At 41.4% G+C, this 26,596-nt stretch overlaps 1 protein-coding gene across 2 annotated transcripts; it reads left to right on the top strand.

The window, feature by feature from the left end:
• Nucleotides 1-576: 576 nt before the first annotated feature.
• On the top strand, nucleotides 577-25,886 carry specc1la (sperm antigen with calponin homology and coiled-coil domains 1-like a). 2 transcript variants are annotated; one of them, XM_034872377.1, is made up of 17 exons: nucleotides 577-871; nucleotides 7,431-7,595; nucleotides 7,965-8,103; nucleotides 8,614-9,318; nucleotides 10,019-10,965; nucleotides 11,412-11,619; nucleotides 12,440-12,513; nucleotides 14,929-15,104; nucleotides 15,956-16,107; nucleotides 16,354-16,475; nucleotides 16,889-16,979; nucleotides 17,624-17,713; nucleotides 17,814-17,970; nucleotides 18,305-18,407; nucleotides 21,154-21,270; nucleotides 21,383-21,442; nucleotides 23,889-25,886. In XM_034872377.1, exons 2-17 carry the CDS (start codon nucleotides 7,470-7,472, stop codon nucleotides 23,976-23,978), a joined length of 3,357 nt encoding a protein of 1,118 aa, XP_034728268.1. In that variant the 5' UTR covers nucleotides 577-871; nucleotides 7,431-7,469; the 3' UTR covers nucleotides 23,979-25,886. The 2 variants fall into 2 exon arrangements, with proteins under 2 accessions (XP_034728268.1, XP_034728267.1); XM_034872376.1 differs by having other exon boundaries at nucleotides 578-871; nucleotides 15,956-16,119.
• Nucleotides 25,887-26,596: the final 710 nt, after the last annotated feature.

The raw sequence follows: 26,596 nt of genomic DNA, 5'->3' as shown, positions 1-26,596 counted from the left end.
CAACAGTTTTTTGTTTATGTTGTACTGACTTTTAGACTGAGCTTTGTTGGTTGAGCATGTTGTAGGCAGTAGGCCTAATCAGTTTTTCCTTTTTGCTACTTCCAGGTCTTTTTGAAAATGGCCCACACACTTTTCTACTGGCCCGCCCAAAATAGTGTTTCAGCCTTCAGTACTGTATCTACCTTGTGTGTATTCTACTAGATATGTTATGCAAATAATTTAGTGTAGGGCCAGAAAAAACAGTGATCATGCATTCCTGTAAATTTAAAAAAAGTAACACACATTAACTGTGTCAGGGCTTTGGTGGCCTGGGATCCTTATGTATACCAACCTGTTAATCCAGACATTTCCATTGTATGTTAATTTTTGTACATTGTAATAAATGGAAGTTTTCCCATCAAATGTGATATGCTGTCCACGTAACCTTAGTCTTATAATAATCAAGGTGTGATAAGAGTATGTGAACGAGTTATCTCAACTTTAGAAGGACTAATTAGCAAAAAAAACTTAGACAATGCATTGTGCCCTTATCTCAACCCTTTTTGAAAGTGTTGACTTGGTTGAAGAGAAGCGTTGAAGATTTTTGGCCCAATGCCAGTAGTTTGGAAAGAGTAATGGCCGACCATAGCTAGATATTTAGACATCCTGGGGGCAGTAGTGTCCCCCCGTACAGAGGGGGATGCTGAGATGATGCAACTAGAGGAGGGGGCAGCAGTAGATCATCCGGCAGCTGCCAGCAGAAAAAGCTGACATCCGAAACCGATGCTGCCTCCCGTCTGGAGTTGTGAATTAGCGAACTGTTTGCGACCGCAAATGAACGCCTATCGGACATTTAGCACTGTGTCAAACACATTAGCTAGGAGAACCTCAGGTAAGAATATTGTATTTGCTGTCTGAAATAGCGCTGTCTTTTTGCCAGCTATGCTAACATTGTTATCCTAACGATAGCATTAGCAACATTGCCTTTACCATTGCTTACGGTACTGACAGCTGAGGTAAAATAGCTAACTGACTGAAAAGAAACGCATAAACATAATCTAAAGTTATGTTAAATGCACAGACTTGCATTGTTCGTTTGTTTGTTTTTAATAGCATTAGCTATAATTATTGTTTTAACATTAAAGCACATTTTTGGTCTGCTGTCAAGGTAGAAGAAATCATTTAAACCTATACTATGAATTATTTCAAAATAAGTCGCGAGGTCTTTACTTTTAGCACTGGTGTCATTCATGATTGGATGTGCGTCAATATAACAGTGATTAGCACAGTTAGCTGAAAGGAACTTTTTTACTAGTAACCGTTAACTGTTTTTGTTGACATTGAATTTGTCACAATTTTTGTTATTCTTTGCAATGGTTTTAAATCAATTCTGTGATAGATTTCTAGTTTGTTTGAGTTAACGTTAGCAGGCTACCCTGAACGTCTTGGCAAGACTACCTACAGCTAAATATTTGGAAATAACTTAGGTAATGCTCGGTCTTTAGCGCTGACTTTGTAAACTGAAAGTATCGTTTCACCTGGCTATTAATATCTGCCGTATAAACCACATATACTCAATATGTGCTATATATCTATCTATTATACATATGTTTCACTCTGGTTCAAATGATCTTGCCCTTACGGAGTTTTGACATAGCTAGTTATTATAGTGTCAGGAGAAGTTGTTGGACGGTTGTGCTTACGTGTCTAGCTCGGTGCTTTTGTTTTGAAAACGTATTGCCACACAGGAAGTGAAATTGTTAATTCTTTCGTGCCTGACGTTCTAGCTAGCTAACTAGCTAAACTACTTACCTAGGTTATATCCTCGGTTTTAAATTGCTATTTGGTCTCTAACATAATATAATCGACGTATGCTTACTCCATAGAGTGGGATAGTTGTCTTTACCTTAGAGGTTTAGTTGTTAAAGTATTTGCTTGTGTGGTTGAATGACAGACTGTTGGGGCTAACGTTAGCCGTGCTGCTGCTAGCTAGGTGTAACCAAGAACAATGTAAAATTGCCACCCCCCTGAGAAGAGTCAACAATAAACTCATGTTACAGCTTGCCAATTCCCTTTGGCTGGCCCAAACGGTATACTGTAGCAGAGTTGTAACCCCTGTTTGTATCTTACTGAATCTTCCTCTCTTTCAGTTCATTTTAAATCGTATTCTTTAACCAGAGGTGATCACAGATGTGTCGCAACTCTCCTGGAATAGCCTGTAAACAGCAATATTTCACAGTCCACTTTTTAAATCAATGAATGACTTATAAGATATTGCTCCTTTGCCTACCTGATTGCGTTTAGAAACATATTTTAGAGAAACCTCTCTGACTTCGAACAAGGAGAAATAAATAAATGTATTTCCAAGACAATCCCATGTCAGAATCAAAGTCATGCCCAGTTTGGTTAAAGTTAATAAAGATGATTACATTTTTAGTTGTAGTAGGCATGACAGCTCTTCCACAGAGCATGTTGATGAAGTGGAAGGTGAATGGCAACTCACAAACACGCCATAGCTCCTGTTATCACTGTGGATGCTTTTGCTTCTACAATACCAGGACAGGTTGACATCAATGATGTCAAATAAGTTAACAATGATTTGTTACACTTTCTTAATTTTAATATTGTAGCATTGATATACTAATATTACTGAAGTCTACATTATAGAAAATGGCTTGTGTAATTGCACAGTCTTGTGATTAATAGCAAGGCATATGATTATATAATGAAATTCAAGTTTTGACAGTTTCTGGTCTGTATCATACAGACTGGTGCCTGCTTGTCCTTGTACACACAGTCACCCTTTTTGGGGTTTACTTCTTTTTTATTTATTTTTTTTACTGGAGACGCCGCCGCAGGAAGCTGATGTTTTGGCAAGGAAGTGCCTCCCCGCGGTTAAAGCATGAATAAGGGAGGATAGCAGGGAAGGGGTATTAATAAGTTACTAGACCACTGCGACCCCCACATCCTTCTCTTCCCAGACTTAACTTGGCTGTTTCTTCTCCGTCTTCTGTCTCATGTCTCATGCTTTGTTCAGCTGTCTGTAAAGGAACACTACACACACTTGTTCCTTTTGGTCAGCCTTGGATCAGATCTATTGCATTCATTACCACTGAAATCAAATACTGTAGCTCTGTTTAATTAGAATCAGGATAAGTGTTATCGGCTTCTGGCTTATTAAGGAGCAGCTTACGTTCTGCAGCACAGAGCGCCAAATGGCTAAATTGAGGTGAGGTGTTGAATTCTGAACACATCCTATCTCTTATTTATTTAATATATAAATAAATAAATAAATATATTCCAATAAATTGAAACATTAAATATTCAAATCCCTGTGGCTGCTTATATGTTGTAGAATCTGAATATCAATGCTACAATCATTCCTCCTCAGAAGATGTATGCGGTTGGCTATTATTTCAGAAAATATCTGCTGGCGGCAGATCCACCGGATGGTCTCGGACCTTTTAATGTTTGTGTTGTTTATTGAAGAGTGTAGCCATATGTTAACTCAGTCACTCAAGAATAAATAAGCCCAATGATGTGGAGTCACCAAGAAAATAGTTCTTTATCATCACAGAAATGGCATTGTTTTTGGACACGGTTTGATTCATCACAGATGTTGGGGCATACTACAGTTGTGCTGTGTGAGAAGACCAGCTCTTTTAGACTACATTTTCCAAACTGAGCCCCGTCTGACATGCAGGTGTGTGTAAATGTATTGTTTGTATTTCAATTCTTTCGTTAGGAGTTTCTAAACTAGTACACACACAAACCTTTCTTGCAGTAGTTTTGCAGAGTGAGCGAGTGGAAGGAAAGGCCGCTGCCTCTGTCCCATTTAGCTGCACTTTTGGTCCCCAGCCTGTGCTCCCATGTCTATTCAGATCCAATGAAAAGAGCTGTGCTTTAGCTAGCAGCTCTCTGTTTCAGACATCTGCTTTGACACACATTCAGCTATTCAGAAAAGTGGTTAGTTGTTGAGTCACATGTCAGTACTCTGGGAAAACGGCCTGCCAAACGTATGTTTTATGGATAAATACATGCATACACAGGCGGTACAGAGTTAGGTGGGCAAAGATAAGGTTGGGAAGAAATATATACAGAAAAGTTGTTTAGCCTGGTGGCAAATGGCTTTTTTCGACGAGGGCCCGCCTGGGGCCATAACAGAATCATTGACAGAATTGCAAAATTGGGAATTTATAAAAGCTATAAAACCGATTCCATAGGGCCCTACATTTTGAAAATATGACTTTGTCTAAGTATCCAACTGAGACGCTACACTGTAACTGTAGTTTAAAAAACGTCTTAAGATAAATACCACACAATAATTCCCAGTGGCTTAGGCCTGGTGGGGGGCAACTTAGACCCAGTGGGCCACCAGGCTTGCAATACACTGGGGAAAACCCTGATATAGGAGTGTCATGATGTAGGCTATTCTATAGCAAGAGGAGTGCTATTGATTGCCCTGTAGCTTCAGCTGGAGAAGTTATGCTCAGTGGCATACAATATGAGTTTAGCATCAGCAACGGTACCCATACGGTTTTTGTTGTAATAAGAAAAAGTAAGAAGACAAGCAGGACTTTAGAAGTGCTGGCAATGGACCACTGAAAGACAAGAGAAGCTTCCCATGCAATTATTTACAGCTTCACTGCATATATAATTTAAGATAACCCGTCAACACATAATGTCCAGGTCTGGGTGACATGTAGTGAGATCTGTACAGACATGAGAAAGTGCATGTTCTCTAAATATAGCCATGGCTTAAAGCAAACCAAATAAGGTAAGGCTCGTTGGGATGTAAGTGGACATAAAAAGGATCTTAACCCCAAAAAAGACATTGACTGGGGAAAGATCCATGGTGTAAATTTAGAATAAATATTATAATCATGAACGGTCAATGGGGTTGCAGATGTAAACACTATATGCTTCAAAAATACTCTGAAAGCTGAGTTTGTATTGTAAACCATAAGCCTGCTGTACAGCTCTGTTTCATTGAGTAAAATCTACCTTTTCACCACAGGAGCTGCAGCGTCTAACCAGCTAAGACACCTTATTTGCCATTTTCTTCACATGAAGCAGGGAAGATTTTTCTTTTTGGTTTGGTTGCAGCACTTTCTAAACTTAGTAAGGAGTAAGCATGTTATTTTGGACTGACATATCGTGTGCTGCAATTTGAAAAATATACAATTATATCCAATCCAATCAATCACTCCTCATAAGTCTAGTCTAGTGTTTTCATGGTTTAGCCATATGAGTTAGACGTAACTAAACACTTCTCAGCATCTACGTCACTGGAGGCCAAGGTTAAGCTGACAGAAATAATAAGCCAAATAAATACCTTCTCGGCAGAAAAAGATGAATCACTTCGAGGTCTTGGAGTGCCCTCGAAGTGGAAGATTTGGAGCAGGATGACGGATTTAAAGTACCGTCTGTACCACGGAAACAGCTGAAATCTATTAGAAAAGTACTTGTTTTTAAATAAAGTGCAGTTGTGGTTCAGTAGCAGGTTAGTTTGGATTGTCTGGATTTATCAGGAAAGACAAAGTTGACAATATGTGGCTCAGATGTGAGCCTCCTGCTCCTGCTGCCCCTAAAATATAGATTTCTTTTTGTAGTGTGTATTTATTTAGGTAAGATTCATGGTAATGTTTCCCTCTGAACTTGTCTAAACATTTGTGCTCCTGCTGCAATGCATCAGTCAGAGTCTCATAGCGTTCTTTTTAAAGTCTGATTTACTGCTGCTGATTTTTGATTATATGTATTCCCAGATACAAACAACCAACCTTTGCTCAGAAAAACAAGAGCTAGTTCAGAGATAGATTGCAGCTGGATTTCCTATGTACAACAAATAACTTCTTCACTCACTTTTTCCTCTCAAGAGCCTTAGTGCAAAAAAGCTCAGAGACGTCCAAATCTGTGCTAAAGTGCTTACTCTTAGTCTCCAGCTGTGTCCCAAATCACTTTTTCTAGCTATAATGGCATCAAGTCAGGTTTTCTTCAGACCTGGACGCAACGCGTGAATAATGCGGAATAAAGCCTGCTGTGTTTTTTACAAGCTTTTGTGATTTGTTTACAGCCATTTTCAGCACCTTGTCCGCTGCCAAATGAACACTGTTTGCAAAATTGTTCCAACGTAATTAAATATAGGGGCTTCATTTGAAATAATTTGAGAGAACATTTCGTATCCCCGGTTATTAATTCAAGACTCATTCTGCAACAATGCAACTCATCACATTATCCTGGTAAAACTACATCTCACACAAACATGGCACTTAATGATTTCTTGGCAGGGAAAGATGATATTCAGGTAATCAGACCAGTTGCCCAGTAACAAGCTAACAGACATTTTTGCCTCACAAAACATGACTGCAGTTGTGCTAATTTGAGCTTTTACTTTGATCTGTGAAGGAATCTTACTTTTCCTTTTTTGGCTCTGCTCAATTTTCTACACAGTCCTCGGAAAACTCTGTCTTGCCCATTTTTGTCTGGCAGAGCAGAGTGCAACCACCCACACACGTCAAACTCTTTATCAGTTTGATCATTGTTGCAGCTGACAGGCGTGTGAAACTCTGAACTGACTGAACTATCACACACAAAAGAGCCATCTAGTGGAGATATTGTTTTGGCCTAATGAAAGCCGCTATTTCAGTCTAGATTCCTGTATCTGGGGTGGTCCCCCCCCAGCTGTCCTAACGCTGAGCAAATGGAACTCAAGTGTCCATGTATCATGACGTAAATGTAAAAAACAATATTTTAAACTGCAAGATCTACAAAAAGTCTTTATTGTTGGGATTGGAAGAGTAAGCAGAATTGTTTTAACTCTGTATTAAAATCTTCGTATCACAAAGACAGCCACATGTTTTTTTGTAAGTGCTCGGCTCGTCTTTTTCACAGCAGACATTTTGACTTGTCATCGTAGGAAAAGCACAGCAGAAATTGATAACCTTATATCCTCTCCCGACGTAACTCTCTGCAAAGTATAAAACGCATTACAGTCTGCCTAATAAAGTTAATAAACCAACATGTTTTTTTATTCATGCAGATTATCTGCGCTAAAAGGCTCAGTTACCATAGTAACTGACTCTGAGGTTAAGTTACCTCTCTTTCTGAAACGGGCTGGAGTTACCCCTCTCTCTCAGGTTTGATTGAGAGAGAGAAACCCAGAGTTTCCGTCATCTCAGGGTTAACTAACTCATAGTTTTCACTAAACCTGCTTTCTGAAACGGACCCCAAGGGTCTCAGTAAGCTATTTCAGTAAGCCAGCATGCACAGTACCACCTGTGCTTCTCCTACTATTCACATGCTGTAAAAAAGGTCTATTCAATGTGGTCTTAGTGTTAAGGGAATAGCCTCTGTGGAAAAAAATCCTCTTCCATGGAAAACTGGAGCTATCAATCTGCACACTGACATACATTACGTTTCTCTCTTCCTCCTCTCCCCCACCTTGTGCACAGATTGAGAGCTGTAAATGTATCGGCATCACAGAGCTCAGTATGAAGAAGTCGGTCCGGCCAGCGGCGAGTAAGGTGAGCGGAGATCGAGGGAAGGCAGAGGCCACAGCTACCGCTGGTAGCGGGAAGCCTGCAGCTAAGACCAGCACCACTGCACCTCTGTCTAAGGTAAGACTCATCCCCTGTTAGACGCTTTGAATTTGATTAGATGTTTCTTTTTTGGTAGTGAATTTGTTGATTCATTTGTTGACAGAAGACAAAACATTAACAGACCAGCAAAATGTAACAAAGCAAACAAAAATAGTGCCTACGTGACAAAAACTGTTGCTTTTTGTGTGTGTCTGTGTGTGTGTGCGCGCGCGTGCATGTTACTAATCTGGACAAAGTAGGATGGATGGGGATGATGGGCATGAGGGGAATCGCAGGATGAATAGAAAAGATGTATAGAAGTGAAAGTAAGACGGGCATATAAAAAATAGTAATAATGACCAGGAGTCAGGAGGAGCGCTGCCGTTTTAATTATTTTTGTGCTTTCAGGTAAAAAGCAATGATGATCTTTTAGCAGCTATGGCCGGAGGAAATCCTGCATCAAGTAATGCCGTCAACAGGACCAAGAGGACTGCCACCGTTGGGACTAATGCTTGCAGTCTAGACAGCAAGCCAAAGACAACTTCAGGTAATAGTCCATGCCTACATATACCCAATTGCCCCATTTGATTCTTCCACCAAACAGTACATTGGTGCTTATTTGCTTTGTATTGTGATTCTATGGCGATTTAATAGTATTGAGTATTGCGATATTCTTTTCCTTTTTAACAAAAACAAAAGTTGAATAATCCACTTCTAGAGACAATAATATCATGAGACATATCTAATAGCTAATGGTTTTCTAAAAGGAATGCACATCCCAATGTCAGTCAATCAGTCTGATTTTGATTTAATTTGTAAATTTGTATGTTTTTGCTGCATTTTCTGCTGTCGCGCTGTTTTGCTGGAAAAGGATATAATGTAGTGGCTGTCGGCGGTACCGTATAAACAGAAAATATTAAGCCAAGTTATTGGTTAAAAAAATATATTGACTGTTGGGAAAAGAATCACACAAAACAAATCACGATACATACGAATTTCAAATAGCTTTTCCCACACCTACTGAAAATGTAAAGATTACTTTATTCTCTCTCACCAGCTACATCTTTCAAGCGTACAACCTCTTCCATTTCCAAGGAGCCAAATTCGTCACGAGACCGTCTCCGGACCTCCAGGACCTCAGCCAATAAGAAGCAGTTGGTATCAGGGACCACAGCGGGGGATGTAACTTCAGGGAAGCGCTCTCGCAGCCACATCCTGGCGGAGTCTGACGGCCGCATGAGCAAGTCTAAATCAGAAGGCCAGATCAGCGATAAGGTGGCTCTGGAGACCAAAGTGAAAGACCTGTTGGGTTTAGCTAAAAGCAAAGATGTGGAGATTCTCCACCTTCGCAGTGAGCTGCGGGACATGAGGGCCCAGCTTGGCTTGGGAGGGAAGCAAGCAGCGCAGCAAGAAGAAGCTGCGGAGGAAGAGGAGGAGGAGGAGGAAGAGAAGAAGCCCCAGGTGTCAGCCATCACAGCAGCTGACGTGGAGTCCACGCTGATTCTCTTACAAGAGCAGAACCACGCCATCAGGGAGGAGCTCAACCTGCTCAAGAGTGAGAACCGCATGCTAAAAGACCGGCTCAACGCGTTGGGCTTCTCTCTGGAGCAGAGACTCGATGCCTCTGACAAGCTGTTCACCTACGCCTCCCTGAGCCCGGACCTGACAGCAGGTAGTGGGCAGAGTGATGGCGGGGGAACAGGTACGCTGACGTCATCGGTGGAAGGCTCTGCCCCAGGCTCGTTGGAGGATCTTCTCACAGGTAGGGGTGTTACAGGATACATTGATGTGGATCAATCCATTGATTAAAAGATCCACTATCCAATATTACTGATGCAAAGTGAAAATATTGATACATAATGTCTGTAAGGTGCCCCTTTATTTTAGATTCACAATGTCGCCCATATGAGGAAGTCTTTTATCTTTTAAGTTTCTTTTTGGGGAATTTTAGGCCTTTATATTCATAGGATAGCTGAAGACATGAAAGGGGAGAGAGGGTGGGGGATAACATGTAGCTAAGGGCCGCTGCATCAAGGAGTAAACCTCGACATATGGGAGTGTGCTTTACCAGATTAGCTACCCAGGCATGAAGAATTCTTAGTAATGACAACAAAATTGCAAGCGCATCCACATGAAACAAGCCTTCCGTAATCCCGCACCACATCCACCCTTCCTCCACGCAGCGCTAGATTTTCTGCGCGGCCCATTTTCTGAACATCCATTCAGAGACATATAGAGAAAGTCGTGTGGAGCTGATAGTCTTAATTACCTTTGTATCAACACATTTAGCAATGGCTTGAATGTGCCAGATGTTCATTAATATGAGAAAAGTTATCAATCGCACGCCCCTGAATTAAATAAAATCAAGTTTGTATTGTCACTTTAAGACACCAGTAAATATTGTATAGGTGTCCCAATAATCAATATTATATTGTATGTGATTTACACACCCATACTGACAGGACACCAGCACGGAGGCTCAGCAGACAACCTGGACAGTGAATCCAGCGAGGTCTACCAGGCAGTCACCTCCAGCGACGATGCTTTGGACGCCCCTTCCGGAGCTTCCTCGTCATCTGAATCGGAGTGCGCCCCCAGCAGGGAATGCTCGCGGCGGGGCAGCAGCGGTAACGCCAGCGAGGTGTCAGTGGCCTGTCTGACGGAGCGCATCCACCAGATGGAGGAGAACCAGCACAGCACTGCCGAGGAGCTCCAGGCCACGCTACAGGAGCTGGCAGACCTGCAGCAAATCACCCAAGAGCTGAACGGAGAGAACGAGCGGCTGGGCGAAGAAAAGGTGATCCTCATGGACTCCCTGTGCCAACAGAGCGACAAGCTGGAGCTGTATGGGCGACAGATTGAGTATCTGCGCTCTCTGCTGGACGATCATCACATATCGTACGGACTAGAGGAGGACATCAAGAGTGGCCGCTACTTGGAGCTGGAGCAGCGCTACGGAGAACTGGCAGACAACGCCCGCTTTGAGAGAGAACAGCTGCTGGGGGTTCAACAACATCTGTCCAACACACTGAAGATGGCCGAGCAGGACAACGCCGAGGCTCAGGAGATGATCGGAGCGCTAAAAGAGAGGAACCACCAGATGGAGCGCATCATGGAGTCCGAAAGACAGGGTCGAGCTGCCATGGGGGCCACGCTTGAGGAGTACAAGGCAGCGGTGAGCAGTGACCAGGCGGAGCTGAGCCGCTGCAGAACTCAGCTAGACCAGGAGAGGCAGAGGGTTGCCGAGCTGTACTCTCTTCACACCGCAGGGGACAAAAACGACATCTGCCAACTGCTGGAAGGAGTGCATCAGGGGAAAGAAGAGGCGGAGGCCAAGGCGGCCAAGTTGCAGAAGGAGCTGGAACAAGCCCACAGTGAGCTCACTCGGCTGCAGGAGTCTTTCAGTACGGTTAGTTCATTTGTTTTTAGAGTTTGACATTACAGAGACCTCTATTTCCTAAAGGAACAAAACGATAATTTGAGGCGTTTGACCTAAAAAGAAAAAGTATTCTAGGCTGCAAGAACTCGGATGCAAGCGTTTTTGGGTCACCAAAATGAGTTCCCGTTTATAGTGTAGAGCCATTTAATATTGAATATGTCACATATTTAGCTGTCATGTCTCCAGAGTCCACCTTTAGCAAGACATGGTACGCATTCCCTCTTAGTACCTCGCCAACGTACCCCTAGACAAAGGACAACTGTGCCGATATGTACTTAACACATACACACTGTACACAAAATGTCTCTATAAATTACTGTATGACACTGCTGGAGCTTTGTTGCACATTAAGTCAGCTAAGTACTTCATGGCTTGTTAATGAAATAAAGGACAGCCCTCTTCCTATGTACGTGCAGCTGGACAGGGAGTACAGAGACTTCCAGGAGCAGGTGCAGCAGCAGATGGCCGAGCAGGAGCGCATGCTGGAAAAGCAACGTGCGGAGCTGCAGGAGAAAGACACCGAGATCGCAGACATGAAGGAAACCATCTTTGAGCTGGAGGATGAGGTGGAGCAGCACCGAGCTCTCAAGCTCCACGACAACCTAATCATCACAGACCTGGAGAGTAAGTTGGCTGGACAGAGCAGTGTAAACTCATTGTACAGGTCAGACTTTAACTGACTAGTAGGTTTATATACCTATTTGAACAGGCTGTCTCACATTGCCAGACCTGTCTCCACTGTGGAGGGCTGTGGAGTAAGGGCTGGCTATACCACACATTCATTCTAGGAGAGGAGTACAGAACGCTTTGGGTTGTTAGCATTTCCTTAAACCAATCACAATCGTCTTGGCCGGCGCCAAGATTTTAGATACAGCTTCATTTGCATAAAGCATTTGCAGCTAAAAAGAAAACATCACATAATACTAAATTAAGTTAACAGAGTTATCTAGCGTTACATTCGCTATTTAAATAAGCTGGTTACATGGTTAAACTGAATTTGCTCTTTACAGTTTATCGCCATGTGTACTTTGTCTAGTGTCAATCCACTCCAGTCCCCACCAATCGGTCCCAAATGTCCCAGTTAGATAGTAAATGACGTTAACATATTCTTTGTCACTCAACCATTTCCCTAAAGAACCATGCAGGCTGGCCCTATTGCACGATCCAAATATTTCTTTTAAACTTTCATTTTCAGCGCGTAATGTTAGCTTAGTAGCTCCAAGGGTGTTCTTGTTTTGCAGGGGCAAGCCTTGTCAGCCTTTTTGTGGCAATGTTCTTCCGTTGATCCCGACTGGGAAACCAAAACCAACATCCGCTGTAATAAGACATCCATTACCAATATAATCCCACTATCCAGTGTTTGTCAAACTCTTAGTTAGAATCTTCAGCAAAACTGTAGTAAAATGTGTGTGTTAGACCAACATGTATTTACTTTGTATTTCAGACTCACTGAAGAAGCTGCAGGACCAGAAGCACGACATGGAGAGAGAGATTAAGATTCTTCACCGCAGGCTAAGGGTAAGAGTGCTGCAGGGGGGCAGTGACCTAAGTGAGTACCAGGACAGACTGGGATAGACTAGGGTCAAATAATATTTACACACAGCTCTTTGTTACCTCCCCCAAGGAGGTAATTTTTTGACCATGGCAGAGGTCTACTTTCTCCAAGTGCCCTTCTAGTAAGTTTTGGCAATTTAGGCCAGTATTTAGGAAACAGTTCATTAATGTGGACACTGTTCAAAATCAATGCAAGGTATTTGCAAATGCACCTGCGCCAATCTTTGCACCCATGCGTTAGCTGGTCTTACAGGGAGTTGTATTGTTATGTTGCGGCAGCAGAAAGTGACCACGCCATGACCAAGAAAAACCTGGTCTAAAGTTGGTAACACAGCATTACATTGTTATTTTAGCAGCGCATTAGTAAAATGTGCCTTGGTTCGTGCACAGGGCGCACACACTATGCCTGTTACATACACACACACAGGGAAGCGCAGCAGCACACACACGTGCAAAAGATAAAAAATAAAAAATATTACAGTGCAAAGCCTCCATCATAATAGCATTGCGCCAAGGTACAAACCGACCTGGCTTTAAAAGGGAATGGGAGATGACGCTCTGATTGGTTTTATTGCATGTTACGTCCAAAACACACCATTGATTAATGAAAACACTAAATACAATCCTTTTTAACCATGCGCCTGGCAAACAGTCCCTGTTTTCCATTGTTAAACTAGCAAAAGTGGATTTGGACACCCCCTAAACGCACCTGCGCCATGCTTTAACCCCATTCAGATCGTTAAAATAGGACCCATTGTAGTTTATGTCCTCATGATCTGTAATATAATTTAAAGGGACTGTACTCGATATTCAGCACATTAATGTAGCAGCAAAAAACAAGTTGTTTCTTTCAGGTTGTTGTTGTGTTTTTTTGCAGCCTGCAATTTTACTGTTTTGGTTTAATTTCACGGCTGTCATCAACCCTGTCTCTACACACTGCAGGCAGTTGTAGTCATCCAGATGGCAGAGAGACACAAACAGCGACTAGCCAGTTAACATAGAGGAGTATTTAGCAGCTTAATAGCCAATAGGAGTTGGTGGAGACCAAAGCAGTGCTAAAGAGATAGTGGAAATTGGACTTAAAATCGTCAGGTGGCATTATGAGGTGATTTTTGTATGCATGTATATATATGTGTGTGTGTGTGTGTGTGTGTGTGTGTGTATATATATATATATATATATATATATATACATATATACACACACACACACACACACAAAGGTTGAATAAATGCTATTGACAGTATTGCATAAAGGAGGTATTGATATTGTTTGGTGTTTCGCATTGCCAGACCTTCCTCCACAGCGCAGTGGAAGAGGGTCCGGCTAGTCAACACAGCATTCCGGGATGGGAGAAAAACGGGCTCTGGTTTATTGGCATTTGTTTAACCTAATCACAATCGTCATGGGCGGCGCTAGGTGCTGCACAGGTCCCTGGTGCCGCTGCAAAATAGCCTCGGGAAGGAACTTGTTTTGGTAGAATGTGTATGTTTAAAAGTTGTTTTAGTCATCCAACAGAAGACTCTGATTGGACAGATAGTCTAGCTAGCTGTGTGGATTTACCCTGCAGAGATCTGAGGAGCAGTTAACCATAGTCCTTAGAAATCCAATCGGAGTTTAAAATTCCAACACAAAGAAAGTGGAAGGCAACAGACATCTGGCCAAAAAGGACATACAGTGAAATTTCCGGCAGCAACTAAGCAATCCCGGAAGTGAAACGTCGTGGATACAGACTAAGTGTACATTGATATTGCACTTGAGTGTTATGGTACATGTGGTCTACTTGGCGTGTGGATTATAAAGTCTTGATAGCAGCAGGAAGGACGAACCTGCAGTGTTTCTCCTTCACACCCTGCAAGCAGCAAGCAGCCTGTCGCTTAAGGATCCGCTCTCTTGTGTTAGTGTCCTTTGTCTATATCCTTCGCGTTCCGCTTCAGGGAATGCTCCGGTTCTGCAGGAAATTTCACCAGATGCGTGTATTATCTGTTTCCTTCATTGTGTTGGAATTTTAAATTTAGTGGATTTTGGAAGACTATGGTTAACTGCTCCTCAACTGTCTGCGTTGTAAACTGAGACAGCTAGCTAGGCTATCTGTCCAATCTGAGATTTCTCTCAAACAACTACTTTACAGCAGCTCTGTACGGATCTTAGCACCGCCCATGACAATTCTGATTGGTTAAAAGAAATGCCGTTAAACCAGAGCTCCCATCCTCGAATGCTATGTGGAGTAGCCAGACCCTCGTTCAGCGTGCTTTGGAGGAGTGTCTGACAAAGTGAAACTAGAGTGTCCTGTATGGGCTGTGACATGTTATCCATCATGGATGAAAGCTTAGTCATCATTCTCCTTTCTCCCACCATCTGTGTGTGTGTGTGGTGTAGGAGGAGTCAATGGAGTGGCGTCAGTTTCAGGCCGATCTGCAGACAGCTGTTGTCATTGCTAATGACATCAAGTCTGAAGCCCAAGAGGAGATCGGGGACCTGCGGCGCCGGCTGCAGGAAACCCAGGAGAAGAACGAGAAGCTGTGCAAGGAGCTGGACGAGGTTAAGAGCCGCAAGTAAGCAGAGAGCTGCAGAGAGCCGTTTAAAAGAGCTGCAGCGGTCACGCTGACATCGTCTGTCTTATGTTTGTAAACAGAACGAGGGTAGATTAAACTTTGCTTATTTAAATTATTATTCTGGGTGCTCAGTAGCAGAGTAGCATTCATTTATCATTGGTGACAGCCCACAGTCACAGAGCAAATGATTTATTTTTAATGACAATGTCAGCATAAATGTCCCTACGACATGATTTAAGCCCATGAATAATAGCCCCATTCTCAAATCATATTTACTTATTTTAAATGTACACAATGTTCTGGATTTTTCCCTTATTCCACAAAGACAATATTCCAACTTAGCTGTTTACATGACTAATGAAAATTAATGTTCCACTAATATTCCCGTTTACATGTAGTTGTGCAAAAGTTTTCTACCGGCGGCAGATTGTGTGAACACAGCCTCCGTTTTTCATTCCTTAAACCACCTTAATAAAAATGTGGGCGTTTCAATGTTTGTGCATATCCTAAAAAACCTGTTGATATAAAAATGTTTTCATGAATTCAATTTTTTGAGCATGCATATTGCAGCCCTACAAACTTTTTGGTTTGTGTACAAAAACTATAGCAACACTGAACACACAGAGCTGTAAGCCATAAACAGGCAGGGGGCCGTAAACTGCAGTAAATCCCCCGATTGAGACGCATATTTTAAATCCAGAAAAAAGGCCTTATTCTGAATATCCAAATGGAACATGATGACCTGTATCTAAATCCGGTTATTGTCATTTTTGGAATAATAGTTGAATATTAATGTAAAAATTGAGGAGCTCTGAGTGTGCACACTGAGTAGAGTACTGTGTGTTTTCCAGGCAGGATGAGGAGAGAGGCCGAGTGTATAACTACATGAATGCAGTGGAGAGGGACCTGGCTGCTCTCAGGCAGGGGATGGGTCTCAGCCGGCGATCCTCCACCTCCTCAGAGCCCTCGCCGACCGTCAAAACACTCATCAAAAGCTTCGACAGTGCGTCACAAGGTGCTACACAATAACAATATGCTCCACTTCCCTCATTTTTAAAAAAACTCTTCCTTTATCCACTTTTCTCACTTTGATATGTTGCTGCTGGTTTTAATAATAACATTTACACATAACACGTCTGTCCTAGGCTCTTGACACAGTTCATGACATGAGGGGAGTGTATTTGGTTACTTGCGCAGAGCAGGTCTGAACTGAGCTGTATGTTTCGGTTCTTTTCCACTCTTAACTTAGGTCCACCTTCCAATGGCAGTGTCTCTGTGACTCCAACCGCCTCGGCTGCTCCGCTGCCACGCACCCCCCTCAGCCCCAGTCCCATGAAGACGCCACCAGCAGCTGCCGTTTCCCCCATACAGGTACAGGAGGAAAGGCTTTGTATGGATATGTTTCAATGGTGTTACCTTACCAGTTTACTTTTGTAGTGATCGGTTTGGAAAAGATCTTTATTGGCCACAACAAGAAAAGTAGTCTTTGGCTTCACTAGACTTCATTAAAGCCACCCAAGGCAATTCATGAGGATAGACATGGAAGGAAAGGAAAATGTACTATCAAGAAACAACATGATTTAAAAAGACATGAATATAGTTACCCCCAAATTTTAAATCATATTAAAGGGAGAGGGAATGGATGTACGATTTTAGTTTGTAACAATTACAAGGTTTTAACAAAGCTGGATCAAAAAGTCTTGAGCGTGAAGAAAAAAAAGACGAAGAAAATTATTCTTTATGTGTAGGATAATTGCAAAGGTTGTTCTTTTTTGCCATTTCAGAGACACTCCATATCCGGCTCTATGTCAGCAGCCAAGCCGCTCTCCTCCCTGAGTGATAAGAGGCCCAGCTACACAGACATCACCATGCCAGGTGAGGCACCTGCCCCAGGGATCACTTCAATACACTTCATATGTTGTATTAATAAGGACAATTTCCTTGTTTCAGAACTGTTATCCCCCTAAATGTTGGAATAAATGTGTAAAGGGGCAGAATAATGTACTGGTAAAAATGGGTCAATTACAGGAAATGCCAGAGTCCTCCGTCCTTCTGCTATACCTCCGTTCCAGTAAACTTAACAATTAACAGGCATGGGCCTCCCCTCTATCATGGGAAATAACATGACAGCTTCTCCCCAGAGGCCTGGAGTTGGGAGTTAGCAGGTTTACTGTATGTTGACTTCATGTTCTAGTTAATCAAAACACTAGAGTGGATGATAAGAGGGAATGATGAACCACCATATAGTGTAGAATTTCCCACAGTTTTGTTCTCACCAGTAACTGGTTCAAGTGTTTTATGTGAACGTGCAGACTTGGCCATAGCCTCCAATGTTCTGTGTATTTTTCTCTGATTTATTGTTTTCTTGCTGAGCAAAGCAGCCTCGTTTGTCCAGGATTCCCTGATCTCAGAGAGGCTGGAATGTGGCTCATTGCTGACCCTGTTTTCTTATTTCAGAAGAAGCCTCTTATAGAAACACTCGCTAAACATGTGATGTAAATCCTGTGATGTATCCACAGCTGAGCACCTTCTCAGGGGAACCTCGGCTAGCCGGCCTGCGGCTGTCATCCAGAGGGTCTCCAACATGGACTCCACCAAGGCAATATCAGGTGAGAGATGCTAGCTAAGCTTATAAGAACTTGTTTAAAACTAACTCAGTCATTAGATAGTTTAAAAAAAGGGTATATAATTGTGTCCCCCACTGAGCAGCGTCCCGCCGGAGCAGTGAGGAGATAAAGAGGGACATGTCTGCCCCAGACGCCTCCTCAACCTCCTTGATGGCTATGAGTGCTGCCTCCTCCCCGCTCTCCTTGTCCTCCTCCTCTCCCACCGCCTCCGTCACTCCCACAGCACGCAGTCGTTTAAGGTACCACTTTCTGGGGCACTGAGTTGCCTGCATGTTGTACGGATATGCTATAACTAGGTTGCGTTATTTGCCTGTAATTGCAGCAAATGTGCTCACACCGCCCATTGGCAGTGTCTCGGTTTTGCATTCTCGTCAGTGATTAAAATGAGTTGTCTTTGTGACATCACCTCGTCACATCCTAGCTATGATTGGTTTCCAGGCTAACCCAATACAGCTTTCCTAGCTGACTAAGCAAACACGCTTACCATGCAACCGGTTTGCCTCACTGACATGGTAAAACTTTTAAGACTGGCAGCGTGTTTGCTTACATGTCTGTTTTGTGTGTCCGTTACAGAGAAGAGAGAAAGGACCCCCTGTCAGCACTGGCTAGAGAGTATGGAGGCTCCAAGAGAAATGCTTTGCTAAAGTGGTGCCAGAAGAAGACTGAGGGTTATCAGGTGGGTCTCTGGAAGGTACCAGCTGATCTGATTACACATGATGAAGTGTCTGTAACTATAACTCTTCTGGAGTGGCTTGGGCACTAAATAACAAACCTAGTTGAAAGAGAAATATACAACAAGTACATCTGGCCAGGCAATCTGATTGGTCAACTAGACATTTAGAACGTCATGCAGTCTATGGATACGACACCATACTCCTCTCTAGAATATTACTCAGCCATTTCCATTACAAATGTTTGGATCACATCAGCTGTGCCGTTGACACGGCGCTGGGTTAAAAATAGCCTGCTACATGTGAATTTTGCGGATTTATAGCATCTAAATTTGTCTAAAGAAAAATATTGACATCAGCAGGTATCTAAGTTACAACACTATTTTGCTAGCAAAGCAGTTTAGTAGTATTTGTGCGGTATTTGTTCAGTTTGGAAAATCCGACTATCTCTACAAAGCTAACGTAAGCTGAAGTTGACTTGCTTTCTCTCTTTTTATATACAGTCTATAGGCTGACAAAACAGGGAGGCAATATAAATTGTCTCTGTTGCTTTTTCTAATAAATTTTTTACATCAAATTGCCACAATATGAATACATTTTAATTTTGTACCCTTTTACAATAGCAGTTTTACTCGGGAGTGATGCTAACAGAGCATCGGTCCTAGCCCCATCACTGCTGTGCTAATAATGAGGTAAAATGACATCCTTTTGTGTGTAATACTATATCTGAAGTCTCTTTCACAAAATTCACTCTTGGTGCAGAATTACAGCCACTAGAGCCAGTCCCACAATGAGCTTTGCTTAGTACTGTAGTTCCCAGTTAGTTTGCGGTGAGAATATGTCTCATGTGACCCTTGTAATTTGTACACCTTGTGACTATAAAATTCACAACATGTAAATAGGAACATGTTGGCGTTATTTAGTCACTTATTGGGAGCAGTAGGATAGATGGAGCCAGTTCCCTGCAGGATCTGTGCTAGGCTAAGCTAACACTGGAGGCGTCCGTCAGAGTTGTATCGACTTGTCTAACTCTGGGGGTAACGTTAATAAGCTTAAGTCCTAAAAGTCGCCGTGTTCCTTTAAGGGCTCTAATTTAAGATTATTTTTTATTGTCGATTAATCTGTTAGTCTATAAAATGTCAGAAAATGGTCAAAAAACTTGATAGGGGTTTTCAAAAGCCCAAGATGACACCCTCAAGTGTCTTGTCTTGTCCACAACTCAAATATATCCAGCTTACCTTCACAGAGGAGGAGCCCAACCAATATATCGGCGGGACGATATTATTGGCCAATAATATTAATATATATACTAATAATATTAGGCATTTCCTGATCTATCGGTATTGGCATTTACAATGTCCGATTTAAAAATAAAATAAAATAAGAGGACTGTAAACCATGTGATGAGTCTTGCTGTTGCATAGTTTGTCCACCAGAGGGTGCTCTACAACATCCCTGTTGGCAACACTGATTATTTTTTTTGTTAATGTGTTTTTGTTCAAAGGACTTTAAGTTTTATATCTTAAGTTTGTATTTTTATACATTTTTATTCATCATACCTTTAATATATTTTGATGTTCTTCTGTTCTGTTGTGACAATAAAACAAATTATTATTATTATTTTAGTGAGAACTCATAAATACCTACAAATAACTAATGATAGGGTAATCTGTTTCTGTTTTGTTCCGTGTTTCTGGATTATTATTATTTTATATATAAATATTGGCGTATCAGATTTTTAAATAACCAAATATTTGTATTGGTATCAGTCTTAAAAATTATTTTATTGGTTGGGCTCTATAGAGGAATAAAGAAGCAATATTCACATTAAAGAAACTGGAATCAAAGAATTTGTACTTTTTTAAGTACTTTTTTTTTTCTTTATAAAAAATAACTCAAATTGATTGATCGATTGTCAATATAGTTCAGATTAATTTAATAGTTAATCGACTAATCTTTGCAGCTTTACTTTCCTTTCAGTCTAATGTAGTGGTGTTGTTGCAGATACATAGCAACGTGGCAACTGCTCTCTCTTTGCAAGTCTTATTGGTTAATGGCAGTTGACTCAAATCAAAGAACGCCTGTCTAAACGTGTGCAGCGAGGATAAATGTCAAAGCATTGACCTAGAAATGACTGTGCTTAAAATGACAATCAACAGGTGTGTCAAGAGTCACTTGCCATATTGAAGTGATGTTTACCCCTTTTAACAGATTTAGCTTATGGTTACCATGACACCTTAGGTGCTCTACAGGAAGTGTGCAACATTTAACACATCCTGCGAGTTACCTACCTGACGAAAACATGTGGCTTTCTCTGAATCACTTTGTACTCTACAGATTATAGCTGTGAGCATCTAGTTACATATAACCTTAGTGGTTGTTTGGAATCACAGATTTACAGCCCCTGCAAATGTCAGATAGCAGTTGATGGTGGAAAGATGATAAAGGTGATATGGAGGAGCAGTGTTAAAAACTCGTATAAAATCCTACAACTGTCATCAGATCAGGCCTGCTGTTCCCTGGAGTTAAATCATTTTAAATAGTTCCATGACAACTGAATTTATTGTGATCATATTATTGTTGAAAGCTGTAATGCACAGTGTGCTGGCAGTGACTTTCATGACCTGGGATAAAATATTGTACCCTCTCTTTTAGCTTGGATAAGGCCCAGAAATTGGTTTTTTATTGACTGTAAATGCTCTGTTGAGTTAAATCAAAGTTGAAGGGCATCGTTCTTGCTTTGTTTTTCAGAATATTGATATCACAAACTTCAGCAGCAGCTGGAATGATGGCCTGGCCTTCTGCGCTGTGCTTCACACCTACCTGCCTGCCCACATCCCGTACAAGGAGCTCACCAGCCAGGAGAAGGCAAGTAGAGCTCCGGGGAAAGCCCAGACCTTTAACTCATCATCACTCTATCATTACGGTAGTTAGACATGGTATTTCACCGAGTGTGACTTTGACTCTCTTCTTTTCTCAGAGAAGAAACTTCACCTTAGCTTTCCAAGCTGCAGAGAGTGTTGGCATCAAATGCACTTTGGTAAGCATTATACCAATATGAAATGACTATATTAAAATAAATAAGGGCTGTCAAAATGAACGCGTTATTAACCAGTTAATGCAATTCCCTTTTGACACCACTGATTTATTTTTAGCGCGCAATTAACGCATGCACGTTCTGTGATTTCTGCTTTATAGTTTTGGGAATCAGCAAGCTGGTTGAGTTTTTCAAATTCCTTCCGGATCCAACTCAATCCAACTTTATGTGTAAAGCACATTTAAAACAACCAGGTTGACCAAAGTAATGGACATTGACATGATTACTGACAGCTTTTAAAACACACCAGTAACTGAAAGGAACATTTAAAACAAGAACAAACTAGAAAATACAGAATACAACTCTCAAACAGGTTTACAGGCCAATGTACAGTATAAAAGTGAGTTTTAAGTCGGGATTCAAATTTAGATGGTACTCTCGTCAAGACTCAACTTATTTGCAAGTACTGGGGATGTGAACTGAGTTACCACCGGAATAATTTGAGTCTCAAATACCACTTTAAACTCATTAAAAACTTGAAAAACCTACCTTTAAGCGTACATTTAAAAAGGATAAAAAAAAAAAAAGTGTGAATTAATTCGCAGTTAAATACGACTCTCATGTGATTAATTGTGATTAAAAATGTTAATCAATGTACAGCCTTAAAATAAATATATACCAAACTCCTAGTGTAAAAAAAGGTGTATAGCAAAACTTTGGGTCAGATTTGAAATGCCATAATTTGGACATCATGTATACTCTGAGGAATGTGCACAGAAGAATGTACATAGGGAATGGGTTTTCTTTCTCTTTTTAGAAGGCTTTATGTTTGACTCACATGTGCTTGACCCCTATGTTTTTATTCCCTATCCCTATGTTATTATTTTTTCCATTTTATTCTGACATGTCCCCTTAGCTCATACGGTAATATAAATACATGTCAACCACCTACATTGCTGTAATCATTTACCAGGGATGAACTACAGTTTGTTTTGCGGTTGTGCTGTGTGTTGTCTATGGTTCTGCTTTTAAACTCATAAACCTCACTCAGCTGTGAGTATAAAATTATGTTCAAAACATTTAATGGAAACGCTCAGCTAAAGACCCCACAGAATCTTGAGTTTGAATACACAGCATGTTGCTCCATGTGAACATTATATTGCCTCAACAAAGACTTGGAACAATTTTATACAAAAAAATATATGATACTGTCAGACAGTGTGGAATAAAATTATTTTCCCGACTTTAAAATCTACGTAGCAGGGAAATTCGCTAATTCGCTTTCTTGTTGAGAGTGAGACTGATACAACTCCCATTTCTGTACGGTTAAAGGAGCAATGGGATGCTTAGCTTAGCTTAGCATTAAGACTGGGAACACGGAAACGGCTAGCTTGGCTCTGTCCAAAGTAAAGGTAACAAAATGTCACAACAGCAGTACAAAAACTAGCGCTGTGACTACCTGGAGCCTCAGATGGTTGACTGGCAATCTCACAGCAAGAACAGTTCTCCGAAAGACAACGGTCTAGCTAGTACAAAGTCTGTGTAACATCAGATAGAGCCCAACGCGGGAGAATTTACAGCAAGCGAGAGTGCGTGTTCATGTTGTTTCTGTTGGCTCTTGCAAAACTGGAAGAAAATAAACAACCAGGGGTAAGGACGAAGGGTGATTCACACAAAGATGGCAACAAGAATGGCTTACTAGAGAGACAACAAGATTTGGGAACTCTGCTTATAAGGTCCAACGTCAGACAAATTCAAGGAAGAGACTTGGTTTTTTAAAACCAAATTATGAACCAGCTCTGTAATCTGTGTCATAATCTGCTCTACCGAGGCACCACCCCTCGTCTAAACCAGACAAGAGTATTTCAAGTAAATTAGATTTTGTCTGACACAGACAATCTCCTGTTGTGTGCTACATGTGCGAAAGGAAAACTCTGGACCATGTCGGGACAGGATTCCTCAGACGTTGTCCTTAGTCAAGCTTTGAGCCCCAACTTGAGTCCATCAGTGGGTGGAGTTTACTCCATTAGTAAGTAAGTAGTACTTATAATGAGGCTTGAATCCCCAAATTAATTATAAGAGATCTTGTTGAATTAAAAAAGGGTGAATTGTATTATTTATTTATTTATTTATTTTTTGGTGTGGGGGGGGGGGGGGGGGGGGGGGGGGGGGGGGCTTTTCCTTCATTAGACAGTGACAGTGGATAGACAGGAAAGGTGGGCGAGAAATGGGGGATGACACGCAGCAAAGGGCCTCAGGTCGGATTTGAATCTGGTCCGCTGCAAAGGACTCAACCTACGTGGGGCGCATGCTCTCACTTGGTGAGCTAGAGGTTGCCCCGTTGTTTTTATTTTTTAATCTGGAAAACACTGTGTGTTTTTTATTGGGACAGAAGTCTTCAGTTTAGCAGTTTTTTTCCCCTCCTTAACTGTCTCGTTCTCTCTTCCAGGATATAAATGAGATGGTGCACACAGAAAGGCCAGATTGGCAGAGTGTCATGACTTATGTCACAGCCATATACAAGTACTTTGAAACCTGACTCCATCTTCTCAGCACCTCTGCTCCTGCAGCACAATCAGATCCCCGCCAGCCGTCCTGAGCACCCAGCAACTTCTCAACCGCACGGGCTGCAGTCAGACCTCATTGACCGCTTCCCTCCTTCACCACAGCAACACCATCATGCTGCATGTTGGCCCTCAGTGTTTAGTAATGCTAAAGGCAGAGAAGAACCTCACTGGACTCACATACTGCTACTCCATTCTTCCACTGCAGTGTAGAAGGTGCGTTGGGTAGAGTTGTAGTCTAAGGGCTTGAACTGTTACGTTAGTAAGCCATTAAAAGCAACTGTGGCCAAAGCGTGGTGAACCAAGTATGAACTGACCAGCGGTGGACTCCCGAAGATCATCTTTGTCTTCGGTTCACGTCTGAAGGAGCAGCATGAAAAAGAAACTCAGTGTCTCAGTGCCTTCCACCTGGCTTTTATTGGCAGACAATTTAACTTCACCGTTAACCTAGTTTCCAGGGTGTTAAAGGGGGAATTCCTGCAAATCTGACTTTCAACCTGCTACTTTGCAAGTGGAGTTAAAAACCCACCCAATGTTTTTTCTTTTGATTGTGATCATTGTGTGAAAGCTTCTACAGAATAACAAAGCAAAAATCAGTGTTGGAATTCCCCCACAACCCTAAAAATTCCCTTTTTGAAAGGAAATTCAGACGGACACAGGCTTTTTTTGCACCAAGTCTTCCAGACGTCACAGTTTGATACGGATTCCTCTCTTTCAATGGATAAAGTGCCTGTGTGAATTTTGAGCAGGAGACCAGGACATGAGCTCCCTCTACAGAGGCAGTGTCTTTTCACTACAGTTTGTGAAGCTGAAGATTTAGAGGAGTTGTTGCCAAATATGTTTCAGAGCCTTTTGATTGTCGATTTCTGACTTATTGGTCTTCAGGGCAGAGTGATGCTACTTCAACAGCCTTGGATTGTGCCTAACTGAAAATATGCTACTACACGTTTTGTTAAGCAGCACTAACACACTCTTATGATGGTTTTTCACTATAAGATTCTTGAAGGTTGACTAATGTTCAGTTGATGTGTATGGAGTTCAACGCCAATGTGAGTGTTTGCATTTTGTAGGCCTGCATTTGCCATCTTGCACTTAGACTTCTTTCCTCAGGCACATACAGCACACTGCATAATTTACTCATGACCAAAAAAATTGTAGTATTTAGTCTTTTGATATGGTTTGATTGACGTTTAAGTTCTGTTTAGATTAGAAAACCTGAATCTCAATCAGCCTGATGGTCTAATTAGAAAAGTATTCTCTCACCATGGCCTTTATGTTTGGGAAATGTGCTCTTGTTTTGGAAACTAACAGAAATAGATTCATAGGTAGAAACACACTTTTTAAGGTCAATTCAGCGTTCCATTTAAGGAATAGTTTGTCAGTTACAGGGAAATACACTTCATTGTTTTGCAGAAAGTTAGATAAGAAGATTGATACCATTGTAAGCAATGAGATTGGTATCAATCTTCTCAGCCAACTCTTGGCAAGAAAGCAAACAAGTGTATTCCCCAAAATGTCAAACTGTTCCTTTAACAAAAGCAAACGTTGCAAAACCATGACATGGAGCACAAAATATGCACAAGTAATCGGACAATTCATTGTACCACTGACTTCTGGTTTGTGTTAATACTAATGCTGTATTAGACAGGTAGTCTAGTACGACTAGCCGTCACTATAGAGAAACGTTGTGGCACACAGTCATTTAATTTGTGTTATTTCAGTCAGCAGCATTAATGTTTACCTCTCAGTCTCTATTTAATATTTATAAGCAGTATACAAGCCTTTCATAAATGGTTTATTACAAACTGTAATGTAGTTGTAAGCAGCTTTAAGGACATGTTTTAAAGTGTATTCATTTGTTGTGTTTGTCAGCAATAACAAATTAGTAACCTTCTATTAAGACTTATTTTATATTTTTACAACACTGTATCACTATATTGCCATTTATTATCTTTTCAAACAGCAGCCTACACTTATGTGTGTAAAGAGGAGGAGTTCAAGTTGTAGACAAAACATTTCATAAACACATATCTGCTTACAATAACATTATAATAAACTATAAACCCTTTTTTTTTTTTTTAAATGTGTACATGCTGCCTTAAAGGAACACGCCACCGTTTTGTTGAAATATATCTTATATAGCAGCGCCGCCGCTAGTAAGCTTAGCGTGAATGGAATTCTATGTTACTTGTTAGCATATTTTAAGTAAAAATAAGCCAACAAAAAACCAACCTAATTACTTCTTGTGGCCTGTGTATTCACAACGAGTACAAATAGCAATGCAGATTAAGACTAGACGGTTTCCTAGGCAGATATAGATTTCGGACTTCATTGCGTGGAAGCACAGCCAAATTACTGTCCCTAGTTAATATCTGCCTAGGAAATGGTCTAGTCTAGATAGGCCCACCTATCTACAGCTAGGGGAGACCGTAATAAGCCCTAATTCAACAAATGTTGGCGTGTTCCTTTAAATGCTAACTACGGTGATTTAAAGTAAAGTGTTAGCATGTAATGCTGTCTGACTGCTGTGTGTTTATTGTGCCTCAACATACCAAGTTCACTGTATTTATTTGCATGGTTTCCAATCATTGTA

This window comes from Etheostoma cragini, chromosome 5, assembly GCF_013103735.1.
Source record: "Etheostoma cragini isolate CJK2018 chromosome 5, CSU_Ecrag_1.0, whole genome shotgun sequence".
Classification (NCBI taxonomy): domain Eukaryota; kingdom Metazoa; phylum Chordata; class Actinopteri; order Perciformes; family Percidae; genus Etheostoma; species Etheostoma cragini.
Note: the sequence above shows the minus strand (reverse complement) of the source record. Positions and strands in the feature narration are given on the sequence as shown.

Bases quoted from the DNA above. Each gene is read 5' to 3' on its own strand.
- specc1la (XM_034872376.1), top strand. From the start codon at position 7,470: ATGAAGAAGTCGGTCCGGCCAGCGGCGAGTAAGGTGAGCGGAGATCGA. The intron at 11,620-12,439 runs GTAAGTTGGCTG...TTTGTATTTCAG, and splicing joins AATCATCACAGACCTGGAGA to ACTCACTGAAGAAGCTGCAG. The intron at 16,476-16,888 runs GTACAGGAGGAA...TTGCCATTTCAG, and splicing joins CTGCCGTTTCCCCCATACAG to AGACACTCCATATCCGGCTC.